Raw genomic sequence first — 16365 nt, 5'->3', positions numbered from 1 at the left:
TTTATTCTTTTTATAGGTTTAGTGAAAATGTCGGCTATATCATTCTCAGATGTCACATAAGTAAGAGTAATAGATTTTTTCTTATTTCATCCCTTATAAAATGATATCTGATATCAATATGCTTCGACCTTTGATGAATCATAGAATTATTTGCTAATAAGATACTGCTCTGATTATCACAATGAATTACTATAGGTTTTTTACTTAGATCTGGTTTTAAAATAGATTTTAGAAGGGTGTTCAGAAAAATTGCCTCCTGCGCGGAATGAGTAAGAGCCACATATTCTGCTTCACAAGTTTAGTTTTTTAGTTTTCCAAGAGATCATAGGTCCAGTCTTTGACAGTCTAAAACAATATCCCGCTATACTCTTTCTATCCTCAGAGTTGGCCCAATCTGAATCTGAGAAGCCATCTAAATTTAGAGGATATGTGGATTTTTTAAATCTTAAAGATTGCTCCTTGGTTCCTTTTAGGTAACGAAGGATTTGTTTTGCACGATTAAGGTCTTTAATTGTCGGTTTCGATATGTTTTGAGATAGCTTTGTTACAGTGTAACATATGTCAGGCCTTGTTGCGGTCATCAAGTAGATGAAGCTTCCTACCATTTCCCTGTATATTCGGTTATCTATGAATTTTGTTTCAGTCCCTATATTTTTATTTATGTCCATTTCGACAGGAGTTGAATGCGACTTACAATCTTGCATTCCGAACTTGAGCAGAATTTTTTCAAAGTATCGTGATTGGTTCATAGTTATAGTTTCATTTTCACAGGTAAATTTTATACCGAGGAACCATGACAGTCGTCCAAGGTCGGCCATTTTAAATTTTTTATTTAATTCATTTTTAACATCTCTTAAAGTTTTTTTTTTTTTTTTTAATTACATTTTCACCCCAAACAAGGCAAATTGCCACTTTGGTGTAGGGGGCTACTATCAGGGGCAACAACTACTGGGGTACTATGTAGAGATTTGGGCAGCAAGATGTCGGTTCACGTTGCACTTGAACTTCTGCACGTCAGTACTGTTGGGGAAGCAGGGACCTGGAACGGAATTCCAGAGTCTAGCGGTTCTGGGGAAGAAACTATTGGAGTAAAAAGATCTTTTACATCTAGGGATCTCTACAGTGTGGTGGTGGGATTTAGCAGCCTGTCGGGTTTGTCGAGGGTGCTCATGTCGTGGGGGCACAAGTGATTGCATTCACCACTAAAATACTTGTAGAAAAGGCAGAGGGATGACAAAAGATATAAGCCGAACACCAGACAAAAAAGCTACGAAAATTCTCTCACTTGTGCATTGTGACTTAGCAGGTCCGATCAGCCTGATGGGGAGAAACAATCTAAGGTACGTTTTGAACTTTATTGATGATTTTTCCGGTTTAATTATGGTTTATTTTCTAAAAAACAAATCCGACACTATCCTCGCTACTAAGAAATATTTAGCTGATGTTGCCCCGTACGGTTCAGTAAAATGTATTCGCTGAGACAATGGGACTGAATTTACTAGTAAAGACTTTGAACTTCTATTAATTAACCACCGTATTAAACACGAGAAATCGGCGCCATATTCCCCCTTCCAAAATGGCACAGCTGAAAGGGCATGGCGAACCCTTTTTGAGATGACAAGATGCCTACTTATCGAATCGAAATTAGCGCATAGTTTATGGACATACGCGTTAATGGCAGCAGCATATATCAGAAATAGATCAATTGATATCAACAAGCTATCACTTATTATTTCACCTGAGAGTTTTAAGACATTGGTGGTTGTTTCTGCCCTTATGACGTAGTTGGTGATCGTTTCATCCTCGTTACGTTTCAAAGAGGTTAATTCTGTATATAGGGATATTATTTTCGGTTTCCCTTTTGATAAATAATGTTCTCGTAATATGTTTAATGCTTTCCTCCCATCGTCCAATGCGTCTCTTATAATCAGAGACAGACTTCTATCATCTAAACATTGAATCAGTTCTGCAAAAACAGTTGCGTTTTTTTTGAGAAATTTGGGGTCATTTGGATTCTCTGTTGTAGATTGTATGACTTTGTGTAGTTTTCGAATCCTTAGATATCCCAGAAATTTTACCTGCCACAATTCGAATTTAGATTCCGATCCGTCAAAGAAAAGACGATGACTGGGCCCATAACCTGTTAAGTTTTGAGACATTATGTTGAACAAAGATGGCGGCATAGTTCAGATCAGTAACCAAGATGGCAGCATAGTTCAGATCAGTAACTAAGATGGCGGCGTAGTTCAGATCAGTAACCAAGATGGCGGCGAAGAATTAAATGCGGTCCGTGACGTGTTACATTGTGCAAGGACCTCAGGTTGGGAACGGTCGTAGTTAGTAAGTTCCCCGCTGCAACAAAACCTAGAAGCCGACTTTTATTGATCGTCTAGTTTGTTTAGGACTTTGGTTGTCATGATAACGGCCAAGACAGCAGAGTTATTTCCCCCTTGACCGTGCATTTTTTTCTCTTACTTGCCGTCAGCTGTCAACCGCTTGTCATAACAACGTTGCCGGCTGAAAGAAAATTAACATGCACACAAAAATCAGACGTTACTCAGCACTCCAATTAAGACGTAAGACACGCTGGCTTGTTGTATAAAAATATATTTTGTGTTAGAAATATTTTTCTCGTTCTGTACATAAAGATTTTTAACAGTTCACAGTTTTAACAGTGCGGCTTACTTCTCTATCATTCAGTGATGGAGAGGAGGGGAAAGACGTTATGCTCTCGACAACGCACGTCTCTGCTCCTTTCTTTCTCCTTCTTCTCTTCTTTCTCTCCTTCTCTCTGCTGGACTCCAAAAATCACCTCCTTATATTGGCATGAGTTTCTGCTCGGTAATTTTCCATGCCACTGGTCGATCAACTCTGTTATCAATAATGGATCACGCATTTCCCGGTCACGTTTTCAGTTTTCGTTGACAAATGCATTGCTGCATCTGACCCAGAGACACTGTAACCCATTTCTCTTCAGCTGACCGACTACTGAATTTGTTTATACACGTGCGTCGCCAACCTCATGCTAGCTTTTCATGACGTTCCGATCTTCCATTGCAGTGCAAGGAATGTCACGTTTCAGCCAAAAATGCGTCTCCCCACAAACCTCCACTTTAGTAAACAAAAACATTGTCGTCCGATTTCTCTGTTTACGACGTAATTATTTTTGCCACTTCGACTGGTGGACAATCAGTTATTCGATGTCCACCTTTCAAATCTTTTATTATTTTTTTTAAAGAAGTTTTTTTTTCACAGTTATGTATCGGATGGTCCCAGCCATCCATTACATAACAGACGTAGAAAATGGCAAAATGATTGAATCCAAAATTCAACGATTTTTCTAATAATTTTGCGAGGTTTTGATTGGTTGTTTAGCACAGCCGTTGGTTATAAAAATGATTGGCGAATCCATTCGCCTCATACCCCCCTCACAAGTGAAAAACATTTTACATATATGAAATTTTCTAAATAATATTGGGCAGTGCCGGATTGGGGACAGCTAGTATTATTATCATTAGTGTATTTGTATATGAAATTTTCTAAATAATGTTAGGCAGCGCCGGGTTGGGGACAGCTAGTATTATTATTATTATTGTATTTGTATATAAGATTTTCTAAATAATGTTGGGCAGTGCTGGGTTGGAGAGAGCTAGTAATATTATTATTGTATTTGTATATGAAATTTTATAAATAATGTTGGGCAGTGCCAGGTTGGGGACAGCTAGTATTATTATTATTGTATTTGTATATAAGATTTTGTAAATAATGTTGGGCAGTGCTGGGTTGGGGAGAGCTAGTAATATTATTATTGTATTTGTATATGAAATTTTGTAAATAATGTTGGGCAGTGCCGGGTTGGTGGCAGCTATTATTATTATTATTATTATTATTATTATTATTGTATTTGTATATGAAATTTTGTAAATAATGTTGGGCAGTGCCGGGTTGGGGACAGCTATTATTATTATTATTGTATTTGTATATGAAATTTTGTAAATAATGTTGGGCAGTGCCGGGTTGGGGACAGCTAGTATTATTATTGTATTTGTATATGAAATTTTGTAAATAAGGTTGAGCAGTGCCGAGTTGGGGACAGCTATTATTATTATTATTATTATTATTATTATTATATTTGTATATGTAATTTTGTAAATAATGTTGGGCAGTGCCGTGTTGGGGACAGCTACTATTATCATTATTGTATTTGTATATGAAATTTTGTATATAATTTTGGGCAGTGCCGGGTTGGGGACAGCTATTATTATTATTATTGTATTTGTATATGAAATTTTGTAAATAATGATGGGCAGTGCCGGGTTGGGCACAGCTAGTATTATTATTATTATATTTGTATATGAAATTTTGGAAATAATGTTTGGCAGTGCCGGGTTGGGGACAGCTAGTATTGTTATTATTGTATTTGTATATGAAATTTTGTAAATAATGTTGGGCAGTGCCAGATTGGTGGCAGCTAGTATTAATATTATTGTATTTGTATATGAAATTTTGTAAATAATGTTGGGCAGTGCCGGGTTGGGGACAGCTAGTATTATTATTATTGTATTTGTATATGAAACTTTGGAAATAATGTTGGGCAGTGCCGAGTTGGGGACAGCTAGTATTAATATTATTGTATTTGTATATGAAATTTTGTAAATAATGTTGGGCAGTGCCGGGTTGGGGACAGCTAGTATTATTATTATTGTATTTGTATATGAAATTTTGTACATTTTCTATTTCATGTGCAGAGATTATCTCTTCCGATGTGTGGACAACTCTAAAACAATTAGTGCTGATGCCTACGGACAACATCGGTTGGCCTGTCCTCTACGGGACAAGGAAGGAAAGGTCAGTTTTGTGGTGGATATAAGCATTGGCTCTACCCTAAAACAACTTCCAAACTATGAGAACAGGCAACTCCTACGGATGCTGCGCCTTTTGCAGGTCGCACATCAGGAAATCATGAGTGAATTGGCCGAAGGTGAAGCCTGCACTGTCGTTCTCGGTAAGTGTTCGGTGATTTGTAATCAGATGGAGATTCGTCTGAAAGCAAAACCAAATGATTCCTTTAAAGTGCTTTTGGTAACAGTTATTTGTTTTCTTTTGTCAGCAATTTTTTTCTCTAGAATTATGTATCGGTTTCCTCTTTCGCAGCGGCCGAACAGATGACGGAAGACCTACGAGTTGAGGTGATGTTTGACCGTCTTTTGCTTCTGGACCTGAGAGAGAACGTTTCCAAGTTGGACATGCAGGCCTATGCTGAGCTCCGTAGCTACACTGCCCCACCCACCATGATTAGGGACGTACTCAAGGCTGTGCTCAGCATTTTCTACCCGAAAGAATCGAAGGAAGGGGTTTTTGAAGATTGGACTGTAACGAGGAATGTAGGTTTAATTGACATTTTTCCATCCTACTTGACCCTTCTTTATTATTTGGTATTTTCATTATTCTTATACGTTAATCTTCTCAGACATCCACCTGATTCCAATCTCTCCTATTCTTTTTCAGAATTTTTTTGGTATTGTTCATAGTGCTCCTAATATTAGTGGTGTTATCTGTGCTTTCTTCATTTTCCACATCCCATTGAGATCCCTGGCCACTTCCGTGTATTTGCTTCGCTTCTCTGTCTCCTTGCTCTTCATTGTGGTCAGCTGGATAGGTAAAATCTACAATTTGGCAGGACTTTTAATTCTTCTTCTTCTTCTTCCGGTTAAAAACAAAGATAATGATTGAAAGATTATCTTTTTTTTTTTACAACTTATCAAGGTGTAAAGATTAATCGAGGTTAAGGGTTAATGCATGCAAGAATATGTTTAGGGGTAGACACAGCATATATAAAAAAAATATTAAGAAAAACTAAAAGAAGGAGTTTAAAAGAAAAAGAAAGAATTTATTGAGCAGATAGACAATGAAAACAAATATTTACAAGAAAAAGTGTGCAAGGGAGGTAAATCAGGTTTTTGATTAAACTAGCTTTTTCGCAGTTTAATAACTAAGTTTGAGAAATAATAATATATTACTTTGGTCAGAATATAGGATTAGAAAATCAATATTTACCAAGAGTCTGGTTCTTTGTGAGGGTGTTTGCAATAGGCTTGTTTCAGGAAATTCTTCACGACCGGATTTTATCCTAGGAAATTGGCCGGAATGATAAATAGTTGAAAGGTCGCCCCCAACTTAATGTTCCTTCTCAGAGCTGATTTAATAACTAAAGTTATGATGCAATTATCGTGTATTTATAGTCATGTGGATTGGAACCTTCTGGAATTTCCAAAATGGAACACCATGAATTTGGAACCTTCTTGAATTTCCAAAATGGAACACCATGAATTTGGAACCTTCTGGAGCCTTGGAAAAAAGAATACTTTTCTGTTATATTCTTAGATCTCTCCTGAAACGCTTAAAAAGAGTCTTTCTATTTCTTAATTGTAATGTGATGTACTTTAATATTATTATATAATGCATTTAATATGATATGATGTATTTAATATTATGATATATTATGATATTAATTTATATTTTTATATTTTATATTTATATTATACTAGCAAAAGTACCCGTCGTTGACTGGGTTCAAAAACAGTCTAAAGAAAATGTACTCGGATTTATGAAAGTATGATAGGTTATGAAAACGAACGGTTGTAAATTTGGGTTGAATTTGGGGGTATCAAAACCAAAGCAAAATATAATGAAAGTAAAAATAGAATGGAAAGACCCCATAATTTATTATACTATACCCGTTCACACTGAAACACTTATCACAATATTCTGTGGATCTATATTAAAAAAACTTTGTTAAACTTTGTGCCAAATTTCCATTCTATGGAGGTCAGGTGCGAACGAACACTCCATAATTTTATTATACCATATTTCTTCAAACTGAAACATAATTATCAAAGTATACTTACGCAGATAGATATGAAAAGTCTTTATTAAAGTGTGTGCCTATTTCCATTCTATGGAGGCCAGGCGCGAATGCAGACCCCACAATTTTATTATACCACCTCTATTTAAGTTAAAACATACTTATGAAAGTATTATTATGTACATCTATATCAAAAACACTTGTAAACGTTTTCTTTTAATTTTGAAATTTTTTATTTCCATACTTTGTGGACCAGGCATGAACGCAGACCCCACAATTTTAATGAACCACTGTTCTGCCAGATCAAACATACCCATTCCTGTGTCTTGATACATCTTCTATCATTATATGCAATTAGTTTTTTAAAATAGTCAACCATATAGGAGCCTATTCTTGACCAGAGACACTCACACACACACACACACACACACACACACACACACACACACACACACACACACACACACACACACACACACAGACATTCAGCTTTATATTATTTTTTTTTATTTTTAACACGGTGGTCACCACTTATCAAGACCCAGAAGCCACTCACCGATAAGGGTTATTGCAAGTACAGTATGTTAGTGTGGAGATTTAATGAAGCGTTTACTTAAGAGGAATTTGTTAACGTTGGACTTGAAGACATCCAAGTTGTAGTCAGGTGGGACGCAGGCAGACGAATAGAGTTCCACAAGCGTGCAGTTCTAAGAAAGAAGCTTTGTTCATGGAATCCACGTTTTGATTTAGGCACAGATAAAGAGTGGGGGAAATTTTTCACAATGGATTCAGCTAGACGGGTGTTTTTCGTGAAAGATTGGCGAGGGGGGACGAGTTCAGACGAGCACCTGCCATGGAAATAACGATAAAACAAGGATAGGCTCGCAACGTCTCTTCTGTGGGAAAGAGGTTGCAAGGTAGATATATATATAGATTTTATATAATTGATCCACCGACTTAGGTCAAAAGGGGGGGGGTCAAAAATAGTCAAAAATAGCACTTTTCGGAACATAGAATCTTTTCCAACAAGAAGTCGGGGGGGGGGGGGCATATAGTTTTTGGCTTGTTTTCTTTAATAATTAATTTTCTGCCCTATCGTTTTTCCTAATTTTTGGATACGTTCATTACTGTGACATGACGAATAGATAGCCTTGGTTTCACTTGAATTTGAATATCTCGATTTTTGAATTTCGTTATTATAATGAAGAAGAACCCTTCATTCGATTTCCACACTTTTCTCCTTACCTCGTGTGTTCTCTCCAGTGTGAAATTGCAAATAACTGGTTGGTGATTTCCACACCCTAACCCTAACCCTAAACCGGTTTGTGATGTATTGCACCAGAAGAACTTTCTGTCCTTTTTTTTTGCTAACCAGCAGATAATCTACTTCAGTCCTTTGCTGTACCAAGTACGAGATAGCTTTCTTTTCCAACAAAAAAAAAAGGTGGGCTCCCTCTACCATGCTAGAAAATTAATTGCACCTTAGAGTATCCTCTATCGTTACAAAGCCACCATTCACCCATACATGGAGTATTGTTACCACATCTAGACGAGTGCATCTACCGCTCGTCTCTCTCTCTCAGACAGGGTCCAAGAAAGAGTCTCCAGTCTCTCACTATCGACCAACCTTCGCCCGATCGCTGCAATGTTGCATCCTTGTACCTGTTTTACAAATATTTTGATAGAATGTGCTCTGATGAACTCCTTGCATTTGTGCCCCCTCTACATACATACTCCTGACTAACCCGACAAACCACATGGATATACATCTGGAAACGGAATATTTGACCCTGGGAAAATTCTAGGGCTTGAGCCCCAGGATGTTTTAGGGTTGAAAAGCACATCAGGGTTTATATCTATCTCAAGTATTTTCAAGTTGTTTTTCAGAAAATCCTTAAACTTTTTTCTGGGTTTTATGTTGTGGTCTTTTACCGCTAGCTATCTTGCCATAAAACAGTTGTTAGGAAACCTTTTGTCGCCCATCCTAACGAAGTGTTCAGTCCAGCGCATCTGATTTTGAATGATTTCAATTTCAATACTAGTACTATTTTGAAATGCTGACCCTATGGTAAAAAAAAAAACAACTTTAAATCATTATAAGTTTGTTGTTTTATACTTTTATTTGAATCATAGTACATCAACCAACAACTGTGTCAGAAAATTGAACAATACGATCCGACAGCCATGGAAGATCTGATTGATGTGGCAACGATGGAGCAAAAGTTAAAAGGTGAGTTGAGAATTTATGTCTCCTTTTCTCAGGACATAGGGATAGGTCCAGGCATCTCTTTCTTTTTTTACATGAGGTTCACCACTTATCAAGGCCCAAAGGCCACTCAGGGATAAGGGTTACTGTGTGTACAGTAATCAATGAGATAGTATTGTAGTAATCATTAGTATTGGGGGTTTAGATAGAGTGTCTTTCTTAAGGGGGCGGTTTGTCAGGAGTTTGTTTATGTTGGACTTGAAGACGTCCAAGTTGTAGTCAGGTGGGAAACAGGCAAGCGGCAGAGAGTTCCACTAAGAAAGAAGCTTTGCTCATGGAATCTACGTTTGGATTTAAGCATAGATAAAGAGTGGGGAAAATTATTGACAGTAGTTTCAGCCAGACGGGTGTTTCTTGTGAAAGATTGGCAAGGGGGGACAAGGGATTGGAGCTCAGACGAGCACCTGCCATGGAAATAATGATAAAACAAAGACAGGCTCGCAACGTCTCTTCTGTGGGAGAGAGGTTGCAGGGAAGAGAAAAGGGCATCCCCCACTAAACCACGAAGTCTATTTTGTACTCTGTCAAGGCAGGATAGGCTGTTTTTAGCAGCTCCTGCCCAGATGGGGCAGCAGTACGTAGGACCCCAGAATCATACAAGCACCACGAGTTATGTATATCACTGTATTCGCGTACAGCTGACAACACAACACTGACCACCTCACTGATTTACGCGAACCTGTGCTGCAGTAGCTGCCGCTTCCGTTTTCTGTATCCGATAATCCCTGGAATGCTGCTTTTATCATGGATCCCATCGCCACGAGTTTCCCTGCAATGTTGCGCTCAGATTCCACATTTTCTTTGCCCCTGGAGGACGTACCCTGTGAAAACGTGAGGTCATATATCAGGCCCTCATCGTCAAAGTCAGAATCCTCAAAATGGGTGGGAACAAACTGCATCGTGTCTGGTAACAAGGATTTATTTCCCAGGAGTTTGTCAGCCATGTGGTCATCGAGCGGAGGTATCTTGTTCCAAATCATTGTCATGACCTTCTGGATAAAAAAAAAAAAAAAAAATGAGTAAAAATAAAGACTGGTCAATGTGGAGGCTCTGCTTATATTTGGGCGTCCTCTACATGCTTCGTGGTGTAGATAAAAAAAAGAAGTTCTTCAGCAACACATAGAAGAAAACCAGTCCTAAACAGAAAAGAATCTGTCGACACATTCAAAAATTATTTTAACACACAATTGTTAAGAAGCAAATGTAAGTGCAGTGAAACACTGTTGAGCTCTGTCAGAAAATTGAATAATACGATCCGGCAATATGCCACTCTGAAATCAATGAACCTGTCTCCTAAGTGTGCTGACATCAACTGCCTCATCTTTGTAAGCGTTCAACAGACGCTGCTGAATGTTAATCGGTTCAATTCTATTTTTGCATGAAGGAATTCTATAACGCATCTATCTGATGCATGTTCATGATGGGCATTGTTTTCACACTGTCAATATCTGCAACAGAATGATGAAACTTTTCAGGTGTTCAATGCATAAGTTTACTCTGATAACAATGCAATCCTCTCTGATCCATTCGGGCAGAATAAAAAAATGGAAATTACTTTTATCATATGAGGCGCTAATTGTCATAACTCCGTAAGCGCCGCAAACAAAAAACCAAAAAACGCTAATAAAGTTTACTTTGGTGGCTATACTATGCATTAGTCGATTTCTACCCATTATTCGATTTCTACCCATATTCTGATCTGAATTCAACCATAACTACTATTGTACGTGTTAGATTTCTACCCATTATTCGATTTCTACCCATATTCTGATCTGAATTCAACCATAACTACTATTGTACGTGTTAGAGGAGGCTACAGGGAATAAAATGATATACTAACTTGATATTTTGCTGCGATGCCGCTTATCAAGATATACCCACAAGAAAAAGTCGGGGCTAGTCAAATCTGGGGAACGTGGTGGCCATTTGACATTGCCATAGCGAGTGATAATGTTGCCAAAGCATTGCCTGATTTTGGTAAAACCATTTCACAACTTGTGTCCATTGTTTCGATGCTATACATATCCATAATTCGAAAATATCAGTAAAATATCTGAAACGGAGAAAAAAAAAAAATAAATAAAGGTAAAATGACAAATTTTCAAGCGTTCAGTAACTTTTAAACATCTTGTAGATGCCGGAAAACTTTCTAGTCTCTAATAGTTCCTTCCATTAGACTGCTAGATTCTGGAATTCCCTCCCTATGTCCTGCTTTGCTGACTGTACTAACATGCAAAAGTTTAAATGTAATGCGAACAAACATCTTGCTGCTCAACTCTCGACAGTCTCCTGTTCCACACAATCCTAATTCCTTACATTCCAAATGGCAACGTATCCTGTTTGGGGGCGAAAGAAGTTTATTTTTAGGTGATTTTTATTTTTATTATAGCTTAATACATGATTATATTAACAGGATACAACAATCTATATATGAGATGTTGAATGCCATAAGTCCAAGCGCCACAAACAAAAAAACAAACAAAAGAACAAATAAAAACGCTGATAAAGTTTACTTTGGTGGCTATACTGTGCATTAGTCAATTTCTACCCATGTTCCAATCTGAATTCAACCATAACTACTATTGTACTTGTTAGAGGAGGCTACAGGGAATAAAATGATATCAAAAAATAAAAAAATGAAGCAAGCACAAGTTGTTTTTTATTTTTTACTAGCGGGGGTACCCGGCTTTGCCCGAGTGTTTGTTTCCGGGACGGGGGGGTGAGTTTTAAAAAATGTTATGATAGGTAAGTAGGAAGGATCAAACCCGGAGTCATGAGTAAAAGTAGGAAAATAAAGTGTGAAAAAAAAAACAAAAACAAAAAACATCTGTAACGTTAACAGTTCGGCCACCAAGAAAAGTCCATTCCAGTTGTTTAGGAAAAAAAAAAAAAAAAAAATGACTACGGTAGGTCGGCGCGAATGTGAAAATATAATGTGAATTGTCCAACACGCTAACCACTACGCCACAGAGCACTGCAGCTTAGTTTAGTGAATTCTTCATAAATTTGGATTTCGGTGTCGATTATAGCTGAAGGGACTCAAACTGAAGACACCCAATTCATATGGATATATTTTTTTTTATTTTGAAATCGCAACTTTATAATATAAAAAAATCGAGAGAACATTAACTCTGTAATAATATATACAAAATCTGCAAGAGTTAAATATATATTTAAGCGTACTTAACGACTTGGCTACGCCATGTGTCCTTGCTAGCTTAGATAAATACTTTTGCAGTTTTAACAAGAGTTACAATAATATTAGAGCATCTCTATTTACGGCATGAATACCAACATCAATATATTACATACTAGCGGGGGTACCCGGCGTTGCCCGAGTGTTTGTTTCTGGGGGGGGGGAGTTTTAAAAAATGTCATGGTAGGTAAGTAGGAAGGATCAAACTCGGAGTCATGAGTAAAAGTAGGAAAATAAAGTGAGTCCATTCCAGTTGTTTAGGAGAAAAAAAAAAAAAACGACTACGGTAGGTCGGCGTGAACGTGAAAATATAATGTGAATTGTCCAGCACGCTAACCGCTACGCCACAGTGCACTGCAGCTTAGTTTAGTGATTTTAAATAACTTCACATGAAAGAACTACGAAGCCAAACCGGTGTTCTCTTCTCAACTGTTCCTTGTGAACGATCCCCAAACGGTGTTAAGTGGTGGCAGGGGGAGGAGGAATTTATTAGAGAGAAAATATTTTACCACTTCCATTGATCTTAACCGATTTTGGCCGTGACTTCTCAGCAGAAAAAGTGTAGAAATCTAAGATTATCGAGGAATTTGAGAAATAATAAGCCTATAACACACCTCAGATATTGTTCTGCCGTTTGTGCATATTATATTTGCATGAAATATCTTGATTTTTAATCCTATTAATGTCAAAATCAGACGGGAAAAAATGAGTTCATTTTATTTATATAGAGATGAATGAGTCCTCTGTGGAATTTCCACGGGTCCTGCTAGTTATTATTATTTGCATCTCGTTTATGTTTTTTTTTTTTTTACAGCAAAGCAAATCAATTTAATAACCCACAAATGTATATAATTAAAATAAGATTTAAACATTTATAGAAGGAAAGCATATAATAGTAAACGAAGCCTAACGCCCTAAAAATAGTTTTCTAAATAGTAACATTGTTACGAACGAATTCCTAAATAGTAAAGGGGGGTGCGTTGTTAATATTTTGTTCTTAAATCGTTTTCTCATTTTACCTACCAATCGTCGACTATTTTTAACTGTTTATGAAAACTTAGCATATTTCTTCAGACTTACACATAATTATCAAAGTATACTTACGCAGATAGATATGAAAAGTACTTATTAAAGTCTGTGTCTAGTTCCATTCTATGGAGGCCAAGCGCAAACGTAGACCAAATAATTTTGTTACCATCCATATTTAAGTTAAAACATACTTATCAAAGTAGTCTTACGTACATCTATATCAAAAACACTTGTAAACGTTTTTTTTTTTTATTTTTATATTTTTTATTTCCATACTTTGGACCAAGCGCGTACGCGGACCCCCCCCAATTTTAATAAACCACCGTTCTCCAAGATCAAACACATCTATTCCTGTGTCGATACATCTTCTATCATTATATGTAATCAGTCTTGTAAAATAGTCATCCATATAGGAGTCTATTCGTGACCAGACACACACACACATACATTCAGCTTTATATATATATATATATATATGTATATATGCACACGTATATGTAAATGTATGCATATATATGCCTATAAATACTTAAAGTTTTATCTTTATCATAGAGATAGATCTTTTGTTCTTTTTTGTTTTTTTAATAAACTCCCACCCCCTAAGTAGCATGTTGTGCACTTAACGACGAACTGATACAATTTTTGCTTTGTTTAAAATCAAAATAAACCTTTTGTTGCCTTTCAATTTGCAATACATTACAAGGAAAACATTTGAGAAAAAATATAACCAGAAATTACCTGGGGATTTATGTAATAATTTGAAAATTTACGAAAAAACAAAACAAAAAACAAACAGACAAAAAAACAACAAATCTCTAATTAAACATTTATAAATAGTAAAAGAATCGGAATCGGTAATTGGATCGGAATCGGGGAAAATTTTAGAATCGTCCCCCCACTACAAGTTATGCCATTCAGTGCCTCATGTCTATAAAAGTGAGAATATATGAGAGGACACTTCTCAACCTATATACTCCACAAACTTTTGATCTACAGACTTGAAATTTGGTATATAGAGTATTCAGACACGTGGAAAACTTTTTAATTGATATTTTGCCGTGATGGTCCTTACCGAGTTATGATATTCAGTGTCTCGTGTTATAATGGTGATGGTCCTTACCGAGTTATGATATTCAGTGTCTCGTGTTATAATGGTGATGGTCCTTACCGAGTTATGATATTCAGTGTCTCGTGTTATAATGGTGATGGTCCTTACCGAGTTATGATATTCAGTGTCTCGTGTTATAATGGTGATGGTCCTTACCGAGTTATGATATTCAGTGTCTCGTGTTATAATGGTGATGGTCCTTACCGAGTTATGATATTCAGTGTCTCGTGTTATAATGGTGATGGTCCTTACCGAGTTATGATATTCAGTGTCTCGTGTTATAATGGTGATGGTCCTTACCGAGTTATGATATTCAGTGTCTCGTGTTATAATGGTGATGGTCCTTACCGAGTTATGATATTCAGTGTCTCGTGTTATAATGGTGATGGTCCTTACCGAGTTATGATATTCAGTGTCTCGTGTTATAATGGTGATGGTCCTTACCGAGTTATGATATTCAGTGTCTCGTGTTATAATGGTGATGGTCCTTACCGAGTTATGATATTCAGTGTCTCGTGTTATAATGGTGATGGTCCTTACCGAGTTATGATATTCAGTGTCTCGTGTTATAATGGTGATGGTCCTTACCGAGTTATGATATTCAGTGTCTCGTGTTATAATGGTGATGGTCCTTACCGAGTTATGATATTCAGTGTCTCGTGTTATAATGGTGATGGTCCTTACCGAGTTATGATATTCAGTGTCTCGTGTTATAATGGTGATTATTTGTCAGTTGTCTATTGCTACAATCCTATGTAAGCTCGCTTTTGGTGCTCTTTGTATTTTTCAGATATCCCTCAAGGAGAAGTGGCAAAACATGGCTCTGTGCCAACGGAACATCTTTTCAATTGGCTTTTCGTGTGCATTTCTCTGATTGAACACCTCAAAAACAAAAAGGACCCAATCGTCAATTAAAAATTGAAAACCTTTTTCAAATAAAACTAGAGAAAAAATAATTTTTAATCATCATATCTGTTTGTTTTTTTTCTTTTTATAAAGTTCTTTCGATTAATGTTGGTACATTAGTGCATATACTGTATATATATATATATATATATATATATATATATATATATATATATATATATATATATATATATATATATATATATATATATATAGGGTGTCCACAAAGTCTGAATACATTATGTAGCAAGACTTTGTGGGCACCGTGTAGATCATGTACCCAGACTTTATAGGCACGTTGGCCGTGTGGTTTGTTCTTTGCTAATAGAGTCAGATGGTTTTGAGGTCAGGTTCGAATCTCCCAACCAGCTGTAATCATAACTCCCTGCAGTGATAGATTCCTGAAAGGATGAAACATTAATGTCCATAGGTATTAAAACAATTATCATCGTAATAAATTTATATATATATATATATATATATATATATATATATATATATATATATATTATATTTAAAAATTAAAATTCTTTCGAACTCAAGAAAACCTCCGTAACTTTCTTTTTTAGAGAATATTCTGAAACAATCCTTGTTTCAATTCTCTTAAATTCTTTTTAATTTATTATTTATCTCTGCGATAAATAATTAATATTTCTTCTTTTTAATCTAGTCACTCTGACTTCAAAATATATATATCGGATCTCTGTCCGAAAAATATTTCCCTCAGGGAAAAATAATAAATTTCTCTTTTTTCAATTTAGTCATTTTAGACTACAATATATATATATATATATATATATATATATATATATATATATATATATATATATATATATATATATATATATATATATATATATATATATATATATCGGATTTTTTATCCAAAAAATAAAATAAAATTCCTCTGGAATCTTATTTCAAAATTCACTGAAATATTTTGGATTTCTCCCAAAATATTTTAAAACAAATTCTTAATATTTTGACTCTGTCAA

General features: G+C 36.0%; 1 protein-coding gene across 1 annotated transcript in view; it reads left to right on the top strand.

The window, feature by feature from the left end:
• The window catches only part of LOC145270909 (EF-hand calcium-binding domain-containing protein 5-like), a 205353-nt gene extending 189918 nt beyond the window's left edge, over positions 1-15435 (top strand). The window contains exons 23-26 of the mRNA XM_080126458.1: positions 4749-5005; positions 5155-5384; positions 8999-9095; positions 15255-15435. Coding sequence (XP_079982584.1) covers positions 4749-5005; positions 5155-5384; positions 8999-9095; positions 15255-15379 — 709 coding nt within the window. The 3' untranslated portion in view covers positions 15380-15435. The remainder of the gene's footprint in view (positions 1-4748; positions 5006-5154; positions 5385-8998; positions 9096-15254) is intronic.
• The last annotated feature ends 930 nt before the right edge of the window (positions 15436-16365 follow it).

Source organism: Euprymna scolopes, chromosome 46 (assembly GCF_053919585.1).
Source record: "Euprymna scolopes isolate OS-2025 chromosome 46, ASM5391958v1, whole genome shotgun sequence".
NCBI classification, from domain to species: domain Eukaryota; kingdom Metazoa; phylum Mollusca; class Cephalopoda; order Sepiida; family Sepiolidae; genus Euprymna; species Euprymna scolopes.
This window is presented reverse-complemented; position numbering and strand designations above follow the sequence as displayed.